At 35.0% G+C, this 23,939-nt stretch overlaps 1 protein-coding gene across 2 annotated transcripts in view; it reads right to left on the bottom strand.

Moving 5' to 3' along the window:
- The window catches only part of Dhc62B (Dynein heavy chain at 62B), a 321,508-nt gene that overhangs the window by 219,072 nt on the left and 78,497 nt on the right, over window positions 1–23,939 (bottom strand). For both annotated transcript variants that reach the window (XM_081762141.1, XM_081762142.1), the window contains exons 16-21: window positions 20,693–20,847; window positions 16,237–16,344; window positions 13,472–13,584; window positions 7,557–7,708; window positions 6,178–6,353; window positions 4,301–4,529 (exon numbers count right to left, since the gene is read on the bottom strand). In XM_081762141.1, the coding sequence (XP_081618267.1) occupies window positions 4,301–4,529; window positions 6,178–6,353; window positions 7,557–7,708; window positions 13,472–13,584; window positions 16,237–16,344; window positions 20,693–20,847 (933 nt within the window). The remainder of the gene's footprint in view (window positions 1–4,300; window positions 4,530–6,177; window positions 6,354–7,556; window positions 7,709–13,471; window positions 13,585–16,236; window positions 16,345–20,692; window positions 20,848–23,939) is intronic.

Below are 23,939 nucleotides of genomic sequence, written 5' to 3'. Positions count from 1 at the left end.
CTCCTTTAAGGCACTTAAGAACTTCGACTTTTCTGAGCATTTATTATAAGCACATTTTCGTTCAGATTTGCTTCCTATAGGCCAATGAAATAGCGATCATTGCGCTCATCTTGAAGGGCCTTGTTTATTGATTTTCCTTATCGAAACACTGTTCCCGTACTTCGTCAAAAATAAAAGAGCTTTCTAGAACTGAGAAGTGAATAAATGTATTTCTTGGATTGAAGCTTCTTTGCCAATAACCAAGAATTCACAACTGAAACAAGTAGGAAATATGCAAATATTGGCCAGTATCATTTTCCCTTCCTTAGTCTTGTTCTGTACGATACCACACTGATCTAGTAAATCTACTCCTTCAATTCCTTTGTTGCAGCTGGTTATAATGTTAGGCTGCTCCACAATTATCCTTGACATCTTTTCGTGAGACCAACGATTTGTTGAACCCAACGAAAATTTTTCGTAGCTCGTTGCCACTGTAACTACATTGCTGTCATTCAACCTAACAAGGTTGGTCTTTTCGTTGCTACGATAGTCATGTGCACCTACTGGTTCTTTCTTTATTTCTTTGATGTCCCTTAGTGGACAGCTGCGGATTCGTCCTTGCTGAATTGTACCTGATGCACAAATACCCATGTTACTAAGATGATTCAGGAGATTTATGGAAGTAACTGTCAAAGAATATTTTGTACTTAGCATTACGTGGAATGCTTGCTGAAGTTAGCAAAGATAATACGACAATCCCATCCAGTCCATACTGATAGTTTATTTCTTTTTCTTCTCCTGTATTCAATTGGAAACACATCATATAACCTTAACTAGTACAAATGACCCAATTTTGGTACCCTAAACGGATGGGCTTTCCTCTTATAAATTGTTTTGCATAAGGCTCATACTTTCATCAATTGAAATTGTCTCCTCAAGACCACAATGTTTTTGGAACTAAGACGAAAGCTTGCCTGCATATGGTTTCGGCTTGTATAAAGGATCCGGATCAGTGACTCGTTAGGCGTCGTTGTTCAAATGAAGTTACATTGTATATTACGTTACATAAACATATAATAATTAGAAATAATAAATAATTGAAATAAACCACAGAAAACATAGAAAGAATAGATAGTAGACTCACGAACTACAAAGAATTAAAGGGCTGAAAACATACAGTTTCTTCGAAAAATGAATAAAAGCACGCGTCCGATTTATCGGACGGTGTGCACTAATGGGTTAATAGCTTGCAGTAAACTTTTCATGTTTTCATAACATTCCTTCATATGAGCTGCAAGACCAACCGGAATGGAAGGAAACTCATTTCCAACATGTAAAAGCACGGCTTTCAAACTTGATCTTGAAACGTCTATAAAGATTCTCCACTCCGTATGATCGTAATTAATTTTGAGAGCCTTCATGAGACAATTTATGTTTAGACCTGGCACGAGTGTGTCTTGCATAGTAAAATAAATAAATACATACATAATAAGAAAATGAAGTAAAATTATTCTCCCTATTCCGATACACTAAAATATTTACTTCTTCCTACAATAGATTCCATAGCTGTAGCCGTGACGCTAAAATTTCGGCTTTGCTCTTCGAGAAGTTCAAAGCCATAGTGAGATAAGTTAGCTCTTCGTAAGTTACTATGTGGTTCACTTGAAGGTACGTTTACAACAAATTCAGGGTCCTTCGAAGTACTTAGTTTAGATACTCAAATTCTTGTCATCATCAGATTCTTGGTATTCTTTGGATGGATGAGTGACACGTAGTCTTTCATGTGGAACTGTGTGCATTAGAAATGGAATGTTAGAATATAACAATGTCCGCTTCTCATTTCTAGAAATTTCCTTTTGGACGGAATGAACCATACAAAAGTAGTAATCACTGATGTGTCCCCTTGGCTCCTTCCAAATCATGGGCACTGCAAAAGGCACTGAGTGTATTTTCATATTTACTCAATTCCTTAAATAGCTGGCACAAGTGTTACAAATACTGTGGGGTGCTCAAGCCTTATTTCGATTCTCCAATTTTACACGCAAAAATAACAATAAGATATTCTAATAAATGGTGTTATATGATGTTTTTGAGAAGAAAATGTCACTTTCCCACACATATAGAAGAAATTATCCGCGCTGTTTATACAACTTTCCGGCATTTTTGTCTATTTAAATATTTTTCGAGAAATTCTGCGGAACTGTTCACTAATATACATACAAACATGCATATTTTTACAAGCAGCATTTCACAAAAAACGTATTGGGAACTCTGACAAATGTTATTTTGTTGTTGTTTCCTGTGCTGCCACATCAGTATGATATTTTACTCCAAATGTGGCGAATATGTTCAACTACTGTAACGTTATTATTAAACACGAATGTAAAACAAAAACGAGAGTTAATTTCGATTTTCGCTTTCAAATTCGTTTTCAGAACCAAAAAATTAATAAGAATTAATTGATGTTGTTCAATTTACATTTTCATCGTTGAACAGTGACTCTGCCAACCACAACATTGGATAAAATATGCTGACTCGGTTACGAATATATTGATTTTGATTTGAAGTTTAGCGTTTCTTTCAGCAGCTCTTTAAGTTATATGAGATATGGACCTACAGCTTAACGTGGGATCCGAACCATATGAGCTCCCGACGGAAATCGAATTCAGGTCTCCCATGCCAAAGGCGTGTATGCTAACCGCTTAGCCATAAAAAAGCTCACGAGTATATTGAGTAAGATCATTCTGTTTAATGATTTTTATCATAATTAAATGCCTAATGATATCATTGCTGTATCTTTACACTAGTAACTCTACACAGAAATTATAGCTTACTTCATACTATAGTATAGGTATCAAGATAAAACTTCAATTCATATCCCAATAGGGAAAATTAATACCGAACGAACCGCTAGAAATTATAAATTACACAACAGATTCTTTGTATCCCAGGAAACAATTTTGCAATAGATTAATTTAATCAATAAATAATTTAAATAATCATAAGATCCATTGATGTCTAATTGTTTTAAGGGTGATGGCTGGTAGATGGATTTTATCTAGAAGATAACACAGCATATTAAATATTTATAAAACATTTTTTTAAAACTCGTTGCTTGGTTGGTTTCAAGCTTAACGCCTCTTTCAGCACTGAAGCTATGAGACATAGCTGTACAATCTAACGCGATGTCAGAACCACATGAGTTCTCACCAGGAATTGAACATGGCTCTCCGTCACCGAAAGCGCGTACGCTATTCACACAGCCACAAAGAAGCTTGAAAATAAACCCATATTAACACCAATAAAGTAACTGTTTTAAAATAAAACGTCCTTATGAAAAAACAAAATCTCATTTTTATATTTTATTTGAGAATCTTGAAGACGTGCCATTGAACTAAACTTTCTCGTTCGAATTCCTTAAACTAAGACATGTTGTGCTGCAGCTATTAGTGAAACATTTCCTTGTGAAATACGAGCAATTGGAAAAATTCATCCAAAGAAAATTTATCCCAATAAAGAAAACTCATAAACAAAAAAAAAAAAAAAAAAAAAAATTATTTATAAAATATGACTAAAATTGATTGAGTCGTTTTTGAGAAAGTAGTCTGAAAAGAAACTCATATTTAAAAGTAAAATATCCTTTGTGATTTTTTTTCGTAAGAAATAATTTACACAACATTATAGTTATTAGTGAAATAATTATTTGTGAAATATGAACAAACATACCTGAGAAGTTTTCAGAATATCGTCCGAAAAAAATCATCCCTACGAATAAACTACCCCTACTCAATTTTTCTCAGAGGAATGACATACCACATTATGGGTTTCTTATTTTTAAAAAATGATTTGTGAGATAACAAAATCGTTGGAGCCGTTTTTGAGAAAAGCGCCCACCCTTTTTTATTTTCACCCTTTAGTAAACTACCCTTATTTTTATGGATAGAAAGAAAATTTGACAAATCCCTCTGGAGAATCCCATAAAAACCTTAATTTTAAAATTTGGTTGAGACATGTTGAACGATACGGTAGATATCAACCATATCTCTAAGCGAGTGTACATCAGGACGGGCGGATGAACATACGGACAGATGTCGAAAAATCACTTTTTCGGTATCTATGGGCCATGAAAAGTGTTAATCCGTTAGAATCTCGAATTCGATTTTTTTTAAGATACTTTCTTCTCTCCTTTCGTCGCTCGAAAGTAAAAATGAATGAATAAATCTAGCAGTTTATGGCAGAATAAGTCTATGGCCCTTCCGCACGAATCATAACACTAACTGCTAACACTCTAAGAAATACATCTAAAAGAATAAGTACATGCCTGCACTAGCCACTTTTCTACAGATCCTTTGGCTTCTGCAGTTGAAATTGATGCATCCATGTTAACTCGTTCTCCTTGGGCGCTGATCATTCCAAGAATATTTAAGCCTTGGTCGAAAATCAATCTATAAATTCCTTCAAAGCACTTCTTCAGATGAGGCTGAACTCGCAAAGGATCTTTGGTTTCAGATAGAATTTCCAGTATTTCATCATTTGACAGAAAGAAGAACCTGAGAGTATAAATACAAAAGAAATTGCTGAATTGCGCAATTACTATTCTTTTCTATGAACTAACAAAATGACAAGAGAAACATGAACGTCACACCGTAGCTCGAATGGCCCAATTAATTCTATCTGAAAATTCACTTCTATTGTTGGTTCCACTAAGGAAGACTTCCAAACTATGCGAATTCTATATTGACAATGGAATAACTTCTTGTTGCAATAGAGGAATAAGATCAAAAACAGAACCTTTTCCTCCGACTTTGAATCTACATCAAAAAGAGTTCCTTACTATTTCTTGCTGTTTTAGCTCTATGGAGATTAACATTGAAACCTGAAATTGTAGTAAACCTCTAGCACCAGGGGCATAACTAAGGGCCCCGCAGACCCCACATTGCGGGGGGCCCTCAAGCCATCAAGAGCACCCAAATCGTGAAGTTGGATGTGGAGAAGGGGCCCCACTCCACGCTGTCTGCGGGGAGGCCCCCAAACCTTTAGTTACGCCACTGTCTAGCACTCTAGGTTTTAGTAAAGGGATGGAGGTGAAGATGGTACAGTTTCATCAGATGCTGAATCGACTTCAAATAACTGTTTGCCGCTATCTATTACCTTATTTGTTCCTTGAAACCGGAAATTATTAATTTCTATCACTTTCGATTTGAATAGAGAGTTAACGGAGGAGATGGAAGCTATTGTTGGGATGCTGAATCGATTTCAAAAACCGATTATCGCTATCTGTTACTGTTTATTGTTCTTTGGGGATTAACGTTGAAACAGAAAAAGTTAATATCTATCAATTCCGGTTTGAATGGATGAGGTGGATCTTATTCTTTGAATACTTAATTGATCCAGAAAAACACTTCTCGATATTTCGTACCGTTTTTGCTCTGATATCTGTCGACAAACGGAAGGATGGAAAGACAAACAGATAGACATAGCTGCTCCATAAGACCTCCGATACTTATGTATAGCATAGTTTGGAAATCTAATAATTGTAAAACATAATTCGACCGTGCATTTTAATATATAAACAGAGCACTACATTTAGATATACACTTGTTTGTAATACATGACGCAATGCCATTTGAATTAAACGTATCTTTATATTGCGTTGGCAACACTGTTCGTCTAGTGGTATTGCAGAATACGTCAAACAACGGTTGGTACAAAATTCCAGTGCTTTTATCTATTAGTTTAAAACTTACAAGGGCTTTTCAAGATAAATGGTCCATCTTGTATATAATGAATTTTGCAGCTATTTTAAATATTATAATTTGGTCTAGTGTTGATATTTACTGTTACTTTCAGCAATTCTATTTAATTTAAATTTAGCGGGGAATTAAAAACGAATATGCCCAACTGTGAAGTTCAAGGTACTTTTATTGTTACCTTCTAGTATCAGAGATAAGTTTTATAACTGGTTTGAGTTTATTGCATATTTAAGGCTACTACTAAACACTTTGATCATAATAAGCATATCATTCATCCAGATAATTAGTAGTTATTACACTAATTAATTACTAATTTATTATTTAATTATTCACGACGCCTAGTAGTAGAATTCTTTTATCTACAGCAACAAGACAATCACACCCGGAGTTCTAGATAACTTAATACTGAAACGGATAACACTTCATGTGGACTTTAAATGAATACCTTGGGAAATATAACCTCTTGGTCTCCAAGTAATTTGCAACGCCGCGATTGATTTTCTCAAGATTTATATTACATTCGATAAACCTCTCAAGCACACCCAAAGCACCAGCTCTTTCTAGGACAAGTGGATCTCTCACAACGTTCAGCATTTCTCTCCTGAAAGTAGCATCAACGATCTGGAAGAGAAGAAACTCAATAATAGTTGTCATGATTACAAAAATAAATTATCTTTTATGAGTTTAACTCTGTTTTGCGGGAGGCTATCACAATGCAATTGAAATACAATGATAAAAAAACCCTTTTGATATAACTTTTCCCAACGAACAGTGTTACTTAAAATACGAATAATTTAAATACATTTTTGATACCGCTTCTTGGTCTAGTTTATTATTATTATTTATTTATTTATTTATTTACTTTGCTGTTTCCACAATTTCCAATATCTTAATTTTACATTTTATTAGTAAAAAACTAAAACTAAACAACTCTTGAGAGACGAAAGCCTAACAGCCGGGTTATGACCCTCATGCCTTCGGAGAGATGTGTGGTCAACTCCTTTTGATATCCATGCTGGCTTTCTAGACCGGAGTTCGCTACATCTTTCTTTCAAGTAGCTTTCCAATTGCCTTCTTGACGGTGGGTGGACATGCCAACATGCCAACACCATCTGGAGAGTACGAACGGTCGTCCATCACTCCTATAACCAGAAGCACTGCTTGGCTTCGTTGATCTTACAAGAAACTAATATAGTGCGGGTAGGGAAGTTGGCTCACGTTTAATTACGAGCTTCACCAATCTTTAAGCTTACTATGCCTGTATCTGTTATTTCTAGAATTTATCTATAGTAACTTTCTGCAGGCCGTGTTCCCTTCTTCCTAGTGTTTTCTTATTCTCTCTTGAATCTGTACTGCGACACTGACCAGGCTACTTATATTTACGTCAAAATATTTATAATAGCTGGCAGTAATACATAACTAGATGGCTGTTAATTCTCTCTAACGCCCTTTCTTTTTGTCTCTCTCTTTTCTTTAGACTGTATAACAATGAGCTGTTCGTGAATTGAAAGGTAGGTGATCCTATTTAATACCTTTTCCGTGCATGTTATAAACATTTATGTAAAACAAGCTATACTTCAAGAATTTTTTATATTTTTATCCCCAATGAAGGATAATCATATATTCCTCGCAATCATTTTCATATAGTATTTAAATATCAGATGTAATATTCATACTTCGGATATTGACTGTCGAGAATTCTAAATTTAGAAAACAAAATAAACTGCAAAAATATACAAATTAACATATAAATCTGTTTATAGTCGTATGAAAACTGTATTTTTTTTAGTTCCCTTCCAGTTCTATCCAGAAAAAGAAGTTTACCTTAAACATTCCTCCTTCCTCAGGCATCTGACGCACGATATCAGGAGAAGAAAATATTGGAAGTAAGTACATCCACTGCGATTGAACTTTGACCCAATTATCCAAGGTTTCATTTACTCTTTTCAATAGTAAGTCCCAATCTCTGGCCTCATCTAAAAGAAAATAAATACATATTTTATTCTACAAAGTGATTATAAGAAGCCAATGCGTTTATCAATGCGGCATAACTTTCAGAACAGCTTTCAATGTTCAGCTATGTTTAGCTCTGGTATAAACAATGAATGTCAACTTTATAGATTGGATAGAAAACCGAACACTATAATGATGGGGATTCCATGTTTGTAAATTATATCTCAGGTCCTATCTAATGAAACAGCTTCTTGAAATTATTTTGTGGAAGCAATCTGCTAATTAATCGATATTTTGAACCTGTGTTTCTCATATATAAAACAGAAGCATTTTAAATCAACATATTTCCATAGCAGTAGACTGTCTTTTGTTATACTCTTGGGTCACAAAAATACAAATGGCCTTACAAGGTTTAAGGACGAAAACAAATAAACCTAGATCTTATCAAATTCCTTCAGGTCTACATACGGGGAAATACATTTTCTCTGCATTTTGTCACAGAGAGCAATATGCAAGGTATATGAAGAGGAACATACAGTCTTCACGTTGCCACTATACGAGAGAACAAAAGAAATAATCATAAATTAGATAAAAGGCAAGGATTGGCACAATGAATGATAGATGGTCCAAGTCTGTAGAAGGCGCACGATCACCAAGACAGAGAGACATCATAGTAGTGCTTTCATGATACTGTCAGTAAGGTTTTGTCTTTCTAAATTGGTGTTTTCTGCATGCGTTCGAATCTTATTTATGAAAAGAAGAAGAAGAAGTAATTATTATTATTATTATTATTATTATTATTATTATTATTATTATTATTATTATTATTATTATTATTATTATTATTATTATTATTATTATTATTATTATTTAAAGCTTTGTTTTACTGACAAACAGTATGCTTGAATAAATGCAACAAAATTATAAAATAAGTTCCAGTTATGTAATATAGTTGATTAGAAAATGTGTATTACCTCAACTGTCATAATCGTTCTTCCAATACGCTCACGAATATTGCCTGAACACATGTCTACATACAAGCTCTGGATGAAGTAATAAGAGTTGCGAAATGGAAAATAATGCACTTGGTAGAATACATGAAGAAAGGAATATGAACGAAGTTGTAGTGGCAGAATATTATATGAAGTGGGTGGAGAGCGGTTGGAACATGGTAGGCTGAGAGCAAGACTATTATGTAGAAATCGTGAAACGATTTATTGATAGAGTAGTCATACGAGTGCAGTACCGAAAAGCACTAAAGGGAGATAAAACAGGATGAGTTATGTATTCCCAGTGCCATCTTGAAATCCGCCATTTCAAATTCAGCATAAAATTATAAAGAGAAAGATGGGTTTATTAATCTGGGCTAAAATATTCCAGAAAAGCTAAAAATGAAATCTGTGGAACGGTGGCATTACTCGTTTGGAAGTTAGAATGTAATAAATGCAGTAACTGATCAGGAGCCACGAGCACAATAATATATAATGTGGTAGCGCAATATTGGGGAAACATCCTACACTGTCTTGAGTGATGATATTTGTTAATACTCTTCATATACCAGGTAGTGCTGTGAGCAGGAATATCCTGGTATTTTGTGGGTTCTTTGATTACGCTCACAGAACGCATTACTATTAATAATTATATGAACATGTTAGATGACAATGTACATCCTATGGTCCAGATGTTGTTTCCAGCCAATCACATACATTTGAATGATGACAATGGGCCATTTCACAGTGCTAAAGCTGTTGGAGAGTGATTTCATGATTATCGGGAAGATCTATACGACTTCAACACCTCCCATGGCCCCCTTCCCCCAATACGCAGAATGAAACACACTATTAAAAATCAGTGGTTAATGCTGTAGTTCAAACTTTCAAGCAAATACCCTCCTCTATTCCGCTGACGAAACTGAGTGGTTCACTGCATAGGGAATGGCAGATTATTCATCTAAAAGCGATTTGTAACTTATATATTTTCATTTTACGACGAATCAGAGCTGCTCTGTACGCTAACGGTGGTTTCACGTCGTGTAAGTCACATTTTCTTCAGGTGTTTGCATTATTTTGATAACCATCTGACTGTTTTTAGTTTAACGTCCCAAGAGTATGCACAGAGGCTAAACGAGACAGTGATGATGATGAATAGCTGATAAAATGAAGGAATTGGGAGGAAACGGGAGAACCCCAAGAAAACCCACGCACATGTTTGTCTATCACAAAGTTCACTTGGTGGAAGCTTGGTTCGAACCAAAGACCCTATGCACCAAAGGTGAGCAGTCTACCACTGAGCTACCGCGGCCCCAGCCATCCCAACGTAGTATTCTCTTAGAACAAAGAGATCATATCTTTCCTAATATTTATTACTTACTGTGGTAACCTTATATTCAATATATCCGTTTCCAAATGCAATTCAATAAAGAAGCAGAGAGTTATCGATTTCAGTTTATCGCTTATATTTTTTGCATTGCACTATTTTGCACAATTTTCAAATATTAGAACCTTAGGAAGTTTATTATATAAAGAGTAAAATATCTACGATAGGATATCACAGTATATATGATTTTGTTATTTCTTGTTTCTTTTTTTTCTTATTATTCATAATATATATATATATACAGAGTGTTTCAAAACAACACCGTCAACGTTTGGGAGGTGATTCGTGACACCTAGATAAGTCAAAAAATATAGACCAACCTGGGTGCACAAATGCTTCCTTTCGGAGTTATAGACTGCCGAAAACATGAAAAAAAAAAAAAAAAAAAAGAACTTTAAAGGTCCATAGCTCCAAAACTATGGTACCTACCGTAGTCGGGCCAAGACTTAACTTAGGGACTAATACGTGCCCTATCCAAAAATCTATGATGCAGAATCCTAAGGTATTCACGCAACAATTTTTATAGAGGAAGTTTGGCTATGGGCATATAATTTCAAGTACTCACCACCTCTATAAAAATTCTTGCCGAAGTACTACAGGATTCTGAAACGTGGATATTTGGATAGGGCACATACTAGTTCTTAAGTAAAGTCTTGACCCGACTACGATAGGTCCCATAGTTTTGGAGCTATGGATATCTAAGCTTTTCGTCTTATTTTGGTGCTAGGAATCACCTCTCAAACGTTGTCGGTGTTGTTTTGAAACACCCTATATATACACACACATATATATTTGTGTGTCTTCGTGACTCTCAATCTCTTGAACCGCCCGACCGATCTCGATCAAATTTTCAACGTAAATGCGGTTCTGGCCTGGGATAGTTTTAGCTATTTACTTTGACGGTACAACTTATGGTAGGGGTAGGAGGGGGACATACAAAAAAATAAATAAAACAACTCTTGAACCACCCAGCCGATCTTGATCAAATTTTCCGTGTAGATGACGTTTGGGACTGGGATGATTTTCATCATTTCACTTTGACGGAGCAACGTAGGGGAGGGGGTGGAGGGGAAGATATACAGAAATCAATAAATATAAAAATAAAAGTGACTATGTTCGTGAATTAATTACTTTTGAACCACCCGATATGATCTCGATCAAATTTTCAACATAAATGCAGTTAAAACCTGGGAAGTTTTTGCCATTTCATTTTGATTGTAGATCTTAGGGAAGGGGGGGGGGGAGGAAGGGAAATATATGAAGATCAATAAAACTTAATAACTCTTGAACCACCTGACCGATCTCAATCAAACTTTTAACATAGATAAGGTTCGAGCCTGGAATGTTTCCTTCATTTCACTTTTACAGTGCAACGAAGGAGAGGGGGAGATATATGTAAGACAAGTAAAAATATAAGTGGCTGTCTTTGTAAGTGCATGTGGTTTAAACCACCCGACCAATCTTAACCAAATTTTCAACATAGATGAGGTTCAGATTTGAGGTGGTTTTTATCATATCACTTTAACTGTAGAGCTTAGGGGAGAGGAGGGGAGGGCAGGGGAGAAATTTATAAAAATAAATAAAACTTAATAACTCTTGAACCACCCGACCGATCTCGATCAATCTTTCAACATAGATAAAGTTTGGGTCTGGGATGTTTTCTTCATTTCACTTTTACTGTGCAACGAAGGGGAAGGGGAGGGAGGAGATACATGTAAAAAAATAAATAAATAAAAATGATTTTGTGACTTCATCACGCTTAAACCACCCGACCGAGGGGGAGGGGAGGGAAGAAATCTATAAAAATAAATGAAACTTAATAACTCTTGAGCCACCAGACCTATCTTGATCAAACTTTCAACATAGATAAGGTTCGTGCCTGGGATGTTTTCGTTATTTCACTTTTACGGTGGTACCTAGGGGAGGGTAAGAGGGGAGATATATGTAAAAAGAATAATAATAAAAGTGACCATCTTTGTGACTTCATCACGCTTTAACCACAGGACCGATCTTAATCAATTGAATAAATTTTCAATATGGATAAAGTTCGGACCTGGGGTGGTTTTTATCATATCACTTTGACGGTACATCTTAGGGGAGGGGACAGGTATATAAAACTTAATAAACTCTTGAACCACCCAACCGACCCCGATAAAATTTTCAACATAGATGACGTTTGGGCTTGGGATAATTTTTATCATTTAACTTTGACGGTGTAATGTAGGGGAGGGGGAGATATATGTAAAAAAAATAAAAATGAGTGACTGTCTATGTGACTTCACTCTTGAACCGCCTGACCGATCTCGATCAAATTTTCAACCTAGATGAAGTTCGAACATGAGATGTTTTTTGTCATATCACTTTGACGATGTAACTTAAAGGAGGGAAAAGAAATTTACAAATGATTGAAAATGACCGATATTAGTGTCGAATCTAAAGTTTTTGAGGTCGCTAAGATGAATAGTGACACTTCTGATGCCATTTAAATCCAAATTCAGCCCCGCAACTTGGGAAGGGGGATATATATATTCAAAATGACCAATATCAGTGTCGAATTCATACTTTTCGGGGTCGCTGAGATGAACAATGACACTTCCGATGCCGTGGCTCGCAACATAGAGACGAGAGAGGATATATAAAAATCATCGAAAATGACAATATCAAGGAGCGCTTAGTAAGAGTAAAAAGTTACTGACTAACGAAACATATTACTATTTTTTTCTTAATTTAACCCAGCGAAGATATATATATATATATATATATATATATATATATATATATATATATATATATATATATATATATATATATATGTATACATATTCATAAGATTTTATTCATAATCTCTATTCATATGAACAGAGATTATTCATAAAATTATAATATTTAAAAAACAGTCACTGATTTAATTCTACAACAAATACGAGACAACAAAGCATATTTGTAACTAGACAAAACATAACTAAATACATTTTCTAATGTTCATTCTTTGTGAACAAGATTATATAATAAGTTACTAAGTATCTTATGATATTGAAAATTTAGATGTACAAATATACGTATACTAATGCCAATTTATTTTATTTATATTCTTTGTATTAAAGTATTGACGAATCATAAATGTTACAGGACGTTACAAAACACAGACGATAGATTTTTTTTTTATTTATTCTTAATTCCCTAGTATAATATTTCTCTTCATAATAACTTCTAAATAAGCACAATTCTATTGTTTTAAATTAAATAACTTTCCTTCTAATATACAGAAAATTGAGCTGAAATCGGCTCATCATTCTGGAAACAGAGAAAATCCACTTTCAATGTTACTTACATCTGTAGTTCTCAATCACTGCTTATACTGATTATGTATGTTTTCATTTAGAATTTCATTTGTTAAATATGAAACATACCTTGAAATGGTTTGACAAAAGGCGAACCTCTCATCTGAGTACACTTCAACAAATGGTCATCCAACATAGCTTGTATATCATCCAGGGAAGTCAGAATTTGAACGCCGTAATCCCTAAAGTGATTCAAGAAAACGAGTTGACATATTAACAGAAATATATATATATATATATATAACATTAATTTGTCACTAAATATTTCAGCATCTTGGGTCTATGTTTGTTTGTCTTGAATTCTTTTTATCTCTTTCTTTTAAGACGTAGCGTAACTGGTGTTTACTAAAGGTATAGTTTTCAAATTTGCTGTATGTGGCTGGTGGAAAATCTGGAAAAGCCTTGGTCAAGAGGTCACACCAGTCATGAAACGTGAGAACTAACATTAATAATAACAACATAACAATAAATTAACATTAATAAGAATATTAATATAAAATCTTCTATAAATCTTTAAAACGTTTGAGGATTATAATTTAAGACTAACATAGGACAATATTTAAGCAAGAAACATATATATATATATATATATATATATATATATATATATATATATATATTACATTACTTTAAATTTTATTCATTTATTTTAAATCTCTCTTTGAATTTTCGCAAAGCCTATTAATTTACTTACTTCGAACACAATAGGTGCAACACTCAATTAAAGTAACGAATGCAATAACTGAAACATAAAATATATTATTAGATTGCGAAGTAAAAACACGCTTCTAACACTTGACATGCCTAAAAAAGATAATTTTGTTCGAAGTATTGGTAAAATATATATTTTATTGTGCAGAAACTAGCATGGTATACTTTCTAGTAGCCAAGAGTTTAGGGCACGGTTGCTGTTTTAATTTTCGGTGGAGCCACAGATTTTTTTTTCTTTCTTACTTGCGAACTTTTTTTAACAAAAGAAAGAAAAAGTTTACAAATAAATTTATGCGGCACTGTTCGAAAATCACAAGCAGAAGAGACGTTTACGTGTCATCACTCAGATAGGAGAACTCTCACTGTAAAGACGCTATTTGTCAATCACTGAACCTAGAACCGCCTCGAGGCACTCCAAAACAGATTCCTGTCTACGCTGCTGACACACAGTTTTATGATATTAAAACCGATCGAATAAAATGAAATGATTTTTTTTTTTTCAGTTTAACGTCTCAGTTTTTGCCGACCAGATAAATTGAGGGTGTTGAATTGAATCTAAATTCCATTTTTCAATTGCTCTTTTGTTCTCAAGAAACAAATCCTCCAATACTGATTCTTGGCGATGTCACTCACAGACAAGTCATAAAGTGAAAATAGCTGTGTAGATTGAGGTTCTGATTTTAATCTGAATTTCCTTTTCGATAGACATTTTAGTCTGAAACGTTGAAAATGAACGGATGAATTGTGTGTGCTAATAGCTAAGCGGAAAACCGTGTATCAATAGCTCTCTTTGTTTTCAAGATACACGGTGTTAAAGCCGAATTCAAAAGAAGTTTTTTTTCTATTTTCTGGTAACACAACATAAAGAGGTCAGGACTTGTAGAAAACGAGGAGAAAAGTTGTGGGTCATGATTTGAATCTGAATACTGTTCATACTAGCTATATTCAATCTTGACTAATAGATACATACACAATGACTAACAAGTCAAAAAGTGTGTTACAAAATATTCATGGCGACACCACCGCACACAGGTCATAATATTGAAAACTGACGGGTAAATAGAATATGCTGAAAACTCTTTGTCGGTAATACTTTGGTTTCAACATATAGGCCTTTATAAATACCATTATGGACAGTAAAGTTTGTATAACAGCGGTGTTTCTGGTACGTGGCGAAGCCATTCGCAGACGGATCGTGAAACTGGAAACCAGTGAGTAAATCGAGAGTGCTGATTCAAAATCTAAGGATTGTTTGTCAATATATATATATATATCTTAGTTCTCGAGATACTGATGTTATATTTATCATAACGGCCGTAATTAACGGACATACAAAGAAATAGTACAAATTAAAAAAAAAATCCTGTTGACGACACTGACATACAGATCACAACATTGAAAACAGTCAAGTGGATGAATAGTAAGTCCGCTTTTTGATAGCTCTTCATATCCTTGACCGCAGAGTCGAAGCCTCGCAAACTGATTCCTGGAAACGGACTGGTAAATTAAGGGTGCTGTTTCAGAATATGATACCCTTTTCGTACTCGCGATACAAGGCATTACAGACAACATGACAGAGGAAATGCAAACGTAAAAGAGACTTCTTTCTTATGGGCCCCTTAAAAGTGATCAATTCATGAGAGCTGAACCAACTTAGAGTTGTGTCCGGAAATATTGAAAGTACTTAGGTAGAAAAAGAAACACTGAAGTTTAATCTCATACAAAACAAGGGTCGAAAGTTGGAGGAAAAAAATCAAGATTTTGAGAAGCATAAAAGTAAGCCAGTTACTCAATTGCAACAACACAAAGATGTTGAAAATAATATGTCAACAATTTATCAATTTCCCTCTTAACTGGTCTAGTGGCTAATGCGCGCCTTCCTGGTGCGGGGGTCCCTGATTCGATTCCCGGTGAGAGTGTCTTGAAGAATTTGAATGCATTATGGTAATTTGGGTTCCACCTTAAACTGTAAGTCCACGTCTCTTATAGCCACAGTGGTGAAAAAGATGCTAAACTCCAATCTGACCAAACAACCAACAAGAAACTAGTACCAGTTCTGAATTTTCAAATTTCAATAATACTTTTTTTAAAAAATTATAATCAAACTAACTTAAATTACTTACTTAAATGACTTTGTGGCAAAAGAGACGCCTTCCCAGTCACTTTTCATGCTTTTCAATAAGTTTTCCAATATACGCTCTTTGGTTGCCCCTACACTTATCGCTTCAAATCTGAAATTGAAAATTGAATCAAAGAAGATTACTTAACAGTTATGTGCATGTATCTATGTGTTTAAATCCCAATGATGGTAGTTTCAAATACTATTCTTTGAATCACGATTCTCGCTCTATTCAAATATCTTTTTAGAATTTTGGAAAATTACTGTACTTAGGTATAATAATATTTTTCAATACATTCACTGTCATATTCATAAATTCCTTTCTTCTTTGCAGTTTACGCTTCTTTGCCAACTCTGCCACTGTTCGGTGTTCAAAATTAAATTCGACGAAGTTTCTATTGTGTAACTGTCTTGAAAAATTATATTATACTGTCCAGTTGACACCTGAATAAATTGCCATCAATAATTCAATAAAATGTTTGTAGGGGTTTCTTCGAAGAAAAAAAAAATGAAAGTATCCTTTAAAGAGACGTTCTGACGAAAGTGGGAGTGAAATAATTCTGAGACAGCAACTAAGCTACATTTGTAATGAACATCTGACACATGTGAAATATATATATATATATATATATATATACATATATATATATATATATATATATATATATATATATATATATATATATATATATATATATAAGTTTGTATAAATTAGCTGTTAGAAAATGTGCGCGAAACGATTTAGCAACGAAATATTGATTGAGATTTTCATAAACTGAATGTAACTGAGTATATTACTTTGTGTGTGGTGTTCAAATGGTTCCATGAATTAGATAAGAGTATGATTTAATTAGTAGAGGGGACAAGGTGGATCATTCTATAATATAACAGAAAGAAAAATATTTATGATTTTGATGTAAATGGACTAGATGTGATTACTGATACCACTTAAGGAAACAACAATGTTTCAGTTTAAAAGCTGCTATAGAAATTAACAGAGAAACTGTACCTTTGGCTGTTCCCTTTGCATAATACTTCTAATAGAAACATCTACGATCACCTCATTAAAACGTACCCGAATAGTTGTATCTTTGGCAATGTATAATATAGCGTTTCATTATGCAACAAATGTGCATTCCTTTACAATTTGCTATATACATTAACACAATATGAAAGCTGGGATTATCTTGTGCTTTTATTGAGGTTTCTTTCCTATATTACGCACAATATTGAAGTTGTATTCATAAACAAGCCCTAGAGGATATTACATACCAGCGATCTTCCAGTTCTTGAGCTCTTTATTTCAAACTTTATCAACAAGAGTTCAACATTTCTCGCTGTTTTTCAGGTATTAGATCGTGTGCAGTTCAAACACAAGTCCCTTTCCCCAATATGTGAAGAAACAAAATAAAAGACGCTAGGTGAATTGACAATCTTACATATACTGTTCAAACTGTCTTCTACCATGTTCAGTGTACAAGCTACAACTCTTTGGCACTGATTTGCAAATATCATGACACAACCGAGAATTGACATCCAATCTCTCGAGTGATTGTTCAATTAGCTGTTTCAAACGATCCAAATCCTGCGGTTGCCCAGAAGACATCTCGTCTTTGACAATACTTCACATGGAGAAGTCACATGATGTGAGGCCATATGATCAGAGTGTCCAATCTCTCGTACCATAACGACCAATCCATTCATTGAAATATTGATCCAAGAAATTCCCTACAACGTGAGAATGAGGCGGTGCTCCATCGTGTTGTCACGTAAATTGAATTTTCTGTAACGAGGGTTATTGTCATGTCCTGAAATGACAAAGTTTGTGCAACATCTGAAGGTATGCAACATATGTCACTGGTAACAGTTCTTTCAAAAAAGAATGATCCTATGGCACCACAACCTCAAATACTATCCCAAACAGTGACACCAGAGACATTTAACTCTACTGTAAAATTTCATGTGGATTGGTATCACTCCAATGAACACGATTGCGTATTTTAAGTGACCGTTCATCTTGAATAAGGTAACGCCTCATCTGTTCACAAAATTCGTTTCTCGAAGTCCCTGTCAGCTTCGTTCCTAATGAGAATCCACATACACAACTCACCATACCGATCAGGATCACATTCGCGCAACGCGTGTAGAAGCTTTGGCCGGTAAGGTTTCATCTTCAAATTCTTGAGCATGTTCCTGAATGAAGTACATGTCATTCCAAGATCACGTATGCGCCTCCTGGTAGACTTTTCTAGGCTAGATACACAATTCTGAGCAACAAGTTCAGTGTTTCCTTCATTTCCTATACTTCGTGGTAGTCCCCTTCGCGGCAAATCATACATATAACCTGTAGCCTCGAAGCGTTGGTTCAAGTTTCTCACGGCTTCTCCAGAAGTCTGCTTTCACGATGTTTGTTTTTGTTGTGCCTCCACCACGCTTGTAGCACGAAGACACGTTGTTTCATTGTTAATTTGCGATTCATCTCAACAGCTGTACTACTCGGCACAACTTCACTCAGTAAACAATTCCTAAAACACTATCAAAATATGGTTACCAGCCACACTAAGAGAAAAGGTAGTGCCAGTTCCAGTTATATATATAAAGCTCGCGTATTTCTTTTCTTATCTTACTTGTCTTGGGGAAAGCAACTTTGTGCAGCCCTTCCACATGTGTCAGATGTTCATTACAAATGTAGCCTAGCTGCTATCTCATATTATTTGACTTCCATTTTTGTCAGTGTACCTAGGTATAGGAATATTTTTTTCATAACACTCACTGAAAAAAAAAATCCTTTCTTTTTGCCAGCTCACGTTTTATAGTCAACTTTGCCATTGTTCAGTGTGTGTACAGTGTTTCCAGTTGAAAATATACCGATAAAGAATGAAAATATCTCGGCACCTGAAAGTGACAGTATCGTCCGAATTTGTTTTCCTGAAAGAAAAAGTCATGCTTTATTACCAGGACAAAGAAACATTGCACTCATTTCAATAGTTCACCACGTGCGCCCTTTCCTCTGCTTGACAAACATCAAAGCGGTACTCCAACTTCATACTGCGTACATACTGCGTTCATACTGCGGTACATCTTCTACATACTGCGTAACATCTGAGGTGTCACGAATTAACACGCGTTAATTCTTTGCCGTAGATCATCTAACTCCCGCACTAGTGTTTGGTACACAATAGTCTTTACGTACCTCCACGCAGAAAGTCAATGGGTATTATCATCTCTTCCAATCCAATTATTTTGGAAATGATTATCCAGGAAGTCTCTGACTTAATCGACACAATGTAGTGGAACACCGTCATTAATTAATTAAAACATGTACCCATGTGGTACACTGTGTACAGTAGTTCTTCAGCATTTCCAGGTACGTTGCTCCTCTAACTGTAATCTCTTCAAAAAAGCCTCATTACCAAATATTGTAATGCACACCCAGATTTAATTTAAGGTTGTCGCGTTCATGTTTCACAACCGCGTGGTGAGTTTCCTCACCCCACACCCTACAGTTATAGCTGTGCACTTTACCTGAGATACGAAAGGTCGCTTCATCTGAAAATGCTACTCGTGTAAGGAATTCCTTGTCTTCATCAATGCACGATATCATTTCAACATCACAATCATAACTACAAGGTCTATCAAGGCTGAATTTTGTGAACAAGGTCTAACTTGTAGGCTCTGCGCAGTAACGTTTTATGTACGATATCGTATACACTCGAGCGTGGGATTTGAAGTTTTGTACTCACTACTTTGCGCAGCCTTCGCTGAGAAGCTTCCCAAACAGCCTCCACATTTTCCTCACTAATTAATTTCTTGGCACTGCCTTTCTTTCTCCATAGAACCAGTTTCCAGTAACTGTTTATACCACAAAACTATGTAATGGTGGTCTGGTGGTTCCTGTCCGTATTGTTGCCTAAATTTTCTCTATATTGTTACACAGGACTCGAATGCAGCAAACGAAAAATAGCACTCAACTTTCTGATGCACAGTAAAGACACCATTTTCCTCACTTGTAAACAAACAAGAACGTCTTTCCTCTGTTGCTCTAAGACTAGATGATTTTCTCTTCCAGAGAGAGAGAGCGAGCGAGAAATCGGACAATTGGATAACCCCGTAACTATTAGTTGCCGTGATACTTTTATTCCTTATTGGTACATTTTCAACCACTAAACTTTTTTGTAATATTTAACCGAAGATATTTTCACTGGACTTACTGCCAGATTCTTCAGGGTCTGTATCGATGAAATATTACAACTTAAGAAAAATCAGCGAGAAATATAATTGTTGCTGAATACTTCTAGTTCTATTCAGTTGTCATTTACAAGTTAAACATTAGTATCTTGTGCCTATAAAATATCAGAACAAGTAGTAGACAAAAGGTCGTACAGTTCTTCAACCAGGATTTTGCAATACACAGAATCATACCTATTTCAAATTATTTGACTAATATTCGAAATACTTACAGCTCAAAATATGGTTCGAATCCCATTTGTGTAACTTTCATCAGATTAGATCCCGTATCTGGTGTTATATCCCACCCTGCTATTTCCGACATATCTTCCCAATGTCTTGTTTCGAGAGCAGGATTACACAGGATAAATATTAATGGCATGTGCGTCTGAAAGTTGAATAATAAAGAATATAAGAACATTATGAATGAAAACATACCAGTAAATATTTAAAAATTCAAAATAAGACACCAGATTTCTATTTGGACTTGATTTCATTCTGAGATTTGCTTAATGACAACTATTAACAACACAACATTTACCAAGAGGCTACTTAATAAGGGAAACTAACACTAAAATCTCACATTCATGTATATGAAAGATAACAGATATATTATTCAAGAACTTAACATATAGTTGATTAACCTTTACACTGTTATAAAATAAGAAAATTAATTCAAATCTAGCCGAATAACTTTTATTTGTCACAGAAGTCAAATTTTTATATATAACATATAGGACTTTACAGGCCTACACCTGTTGTTCAAATTGCACTTTGGATTCGCCTTGTAGACTACTAACTGTAGTAATTTCTATGTTCTACTAACATGTATAGGCAACTAAAATGGTTCAATTCTGACAGTACTAGTTAAAACTAACGAACACAATGTTGAAACTGCAACACAACAATCCGCTGTTTATTTCTCCATTGCTTAGTAAAAAAAAAAAAAAACTTTTAGTTTCGTCGTAACATTGTATGTGAAATAGAAAACAAAAAATATAAATGGAACATATTGCATAGTTCAGCAGACTTGGGAATCTGGTCTATGTAAGATTATTCACTTTATGTGTAGAAAATAATGTTTTAAGAGTCCTCCTCCTGAACGATCCACTTTGAAATAATAGTATTCTGGATATTAAGTGTCATTTTGTTTTTTGTAAGTTGGAGATGTCAAGACCAGTGCCGGAAAGTGGCTATTGTTGAGATTTACTTCACACCAATAGGTTCACAATTGCAACTTAAAGGCAATGTCGACGTGTTTTGAATACAAAACATGCTCTATCTCCTCCCTGGATCGCGTCCTGGTGAAGCGCTCCAAGAAAACAGGGTCAGGGTTAGTCACAACTAAGCGATAGGCCCAGAAGAATAAGAAACCACTATCTGACCATGAGAACATGTTGATATAATGTGAATAAGGTATACACACATAAATGTTTAGTGTAACGTCTCAATACCACAGCAGTACCTTTATTAGAAGGGAAAAAAAAAAAACTCTAAAATATGTAGATGTGTAGATGATTGAAATATAAAAAGGGCAAAGTCCACCATAACGAAAAAATCGTGAGCTTCCGCTTCTTCGTATAATATGTGATTATTTGTTGATGAGTTGATTTGGAGTTTAACGTTCCTTTCAGCAGCGAGGCTATATGAGATGGGATTAACGTGGAATCCGAACTACATGAGCTCCCGCCGGAAATCGGACCCAGGTCTCCCACGCCAAAGGCGCGTACGCAATATGTGATTACGTCTTCGTATAATGTGTGATTACGTCACATGATGTTAGCGATGGTGTACAGTAAAGTATGTGGTTTAGTGACGTATGTATTCATACTGAGGTAAAAGACTACTGAAAGCTATTGAAAAAAGAATTTTAAAAAATAGTTGTGTGTTTGAATCGTATTAGGAATTTTAAGATTTCGAAGTATATATTGGAAAATGTAAGTAATTGCTATATTGATAATATGATTATTTTTATTATTTATATCATATATCCGTTGTCCTTCGATGATGGATTTAATGTTTTGGTAGGAGAACCTTAAACTGAAAGCAACACGATGAGTAGTTAATGTAAATTTAATTGGAGGATCTTAAATTTGATTGTCAGAGGGATGGCTAGTGCGCCGTTGGTTAAAAGATTTTGATGTGGGTAGGTATCACCTCGATGCCTCAGAAACAATCCCTATATTTGTTGGAGCCCCTTAGACATCCAGGAGATGTCTCTATGATTATCGCACAAAGACTTGTGACTATCCCACAGTAATCCTACTCGCAGTTTCACTTCCAGGACATAAGAGGACCTGGGTTTACACGCGATGTTCAATGTGCACGTGGTTGAAATCTCGTCATGAAATGACTTACAAAGAACCTTAAAATGTCACACAGGAATCTCAATAAAAGTTACATTTTCTACATAAGCATACATATGGATTTGCAGAGGATATCCACTAGCAAAAATGAGTGTCTCACGGACATTCCAATATGCGTTGAGTGGACATCTTCTGGACGCTCATGAGATCTTTCTGTGCTTATCGCATAAAGAGCTCAGAAATATCCCACCGGAATCGAACGAGAGTTTTCAGCGCCGAGCTAGTGGCAATGGGGCTATTTGAGACGTAGATCTACAAGTTAACGTGGGATCCAAAGCACATGAGCTACCGCCGAAAATCAAACTTGGGGTCTTCCGCACTGAGCTAGTACCATCGATGGTATATGAGACGCGGACCTACAGCTTAATGTGGGATTCGTTCCATAGAGCACCCGTCGGGAATAGAACCCGCGTCTCCGGCGCCAAAGGTGTGTACGTTAACATATGGTTACGAGGGAGCTCATGAACAAAACAAATGGATAAGAAGATGGAAGATGTTATTTACACACTTAATTTCAAGGACTGCAATATGGTATACATTGGTGAAATAAAGAAAGAGATGGACGATAGACCGATACAACATAAGGATGACGTAAGATTGGAAATGGAAACTAAAGCTTAGGGAAATAGAACCTACAGTACTGAATGGATATACAAGACTAGTCATTAACAAAGAATGCGAAAAGTTACTTATTGGAGAAGAAAGGAACAGGCAACAAAACGAAAGAAAAATAAAGTATAAGATTTTTAATTGTAACTTGGTTCATAACTGTAGAACATGCTTCCTAATATATATATATAGGAAGTAATCGTTCTAATTAGAAATGTTATACGACTGACTTTAATGGATTATGAGGTGGTGCATACACTGGCTATTATGATTAACATATTTTAGAGGCAATCTCACATTATGATTTACATATGTTTGCTGAAAATATTGCTATTGCATGGAAACTTTACACACTTTGATGTTGTTATTTTGTGTGTATCTTGTGTATGTACCTTGTTCGCATTTATATAAATTTAAATAATAATAAAATTGCTGATACTGTACAGAAAGTAAGAGAATCAGTGACAATCCATAAACGTTAACATGACGAAGATCATCGCAATTA

The sequence above is a fragment of the Thermobia domestica genome, chromosome 6, assembly GCF_964235325.1.
Source record: "Thermobia domestica chromosome 6, izTheDome1.hap1.1, whole genome shotgun sequence".
NCBI classification, from domain to species: Eukaryota; Metazoa; Arthropoda; class Insecta; order Zygentoma; family Lepismatidae; genus Thermobia; species Thermobia domestica.
The sequence above is the reverse complement of the archived record's forward strand: the minus strand, read 5'-3'. Positions and strand labels throughout refer to the sequence as shown.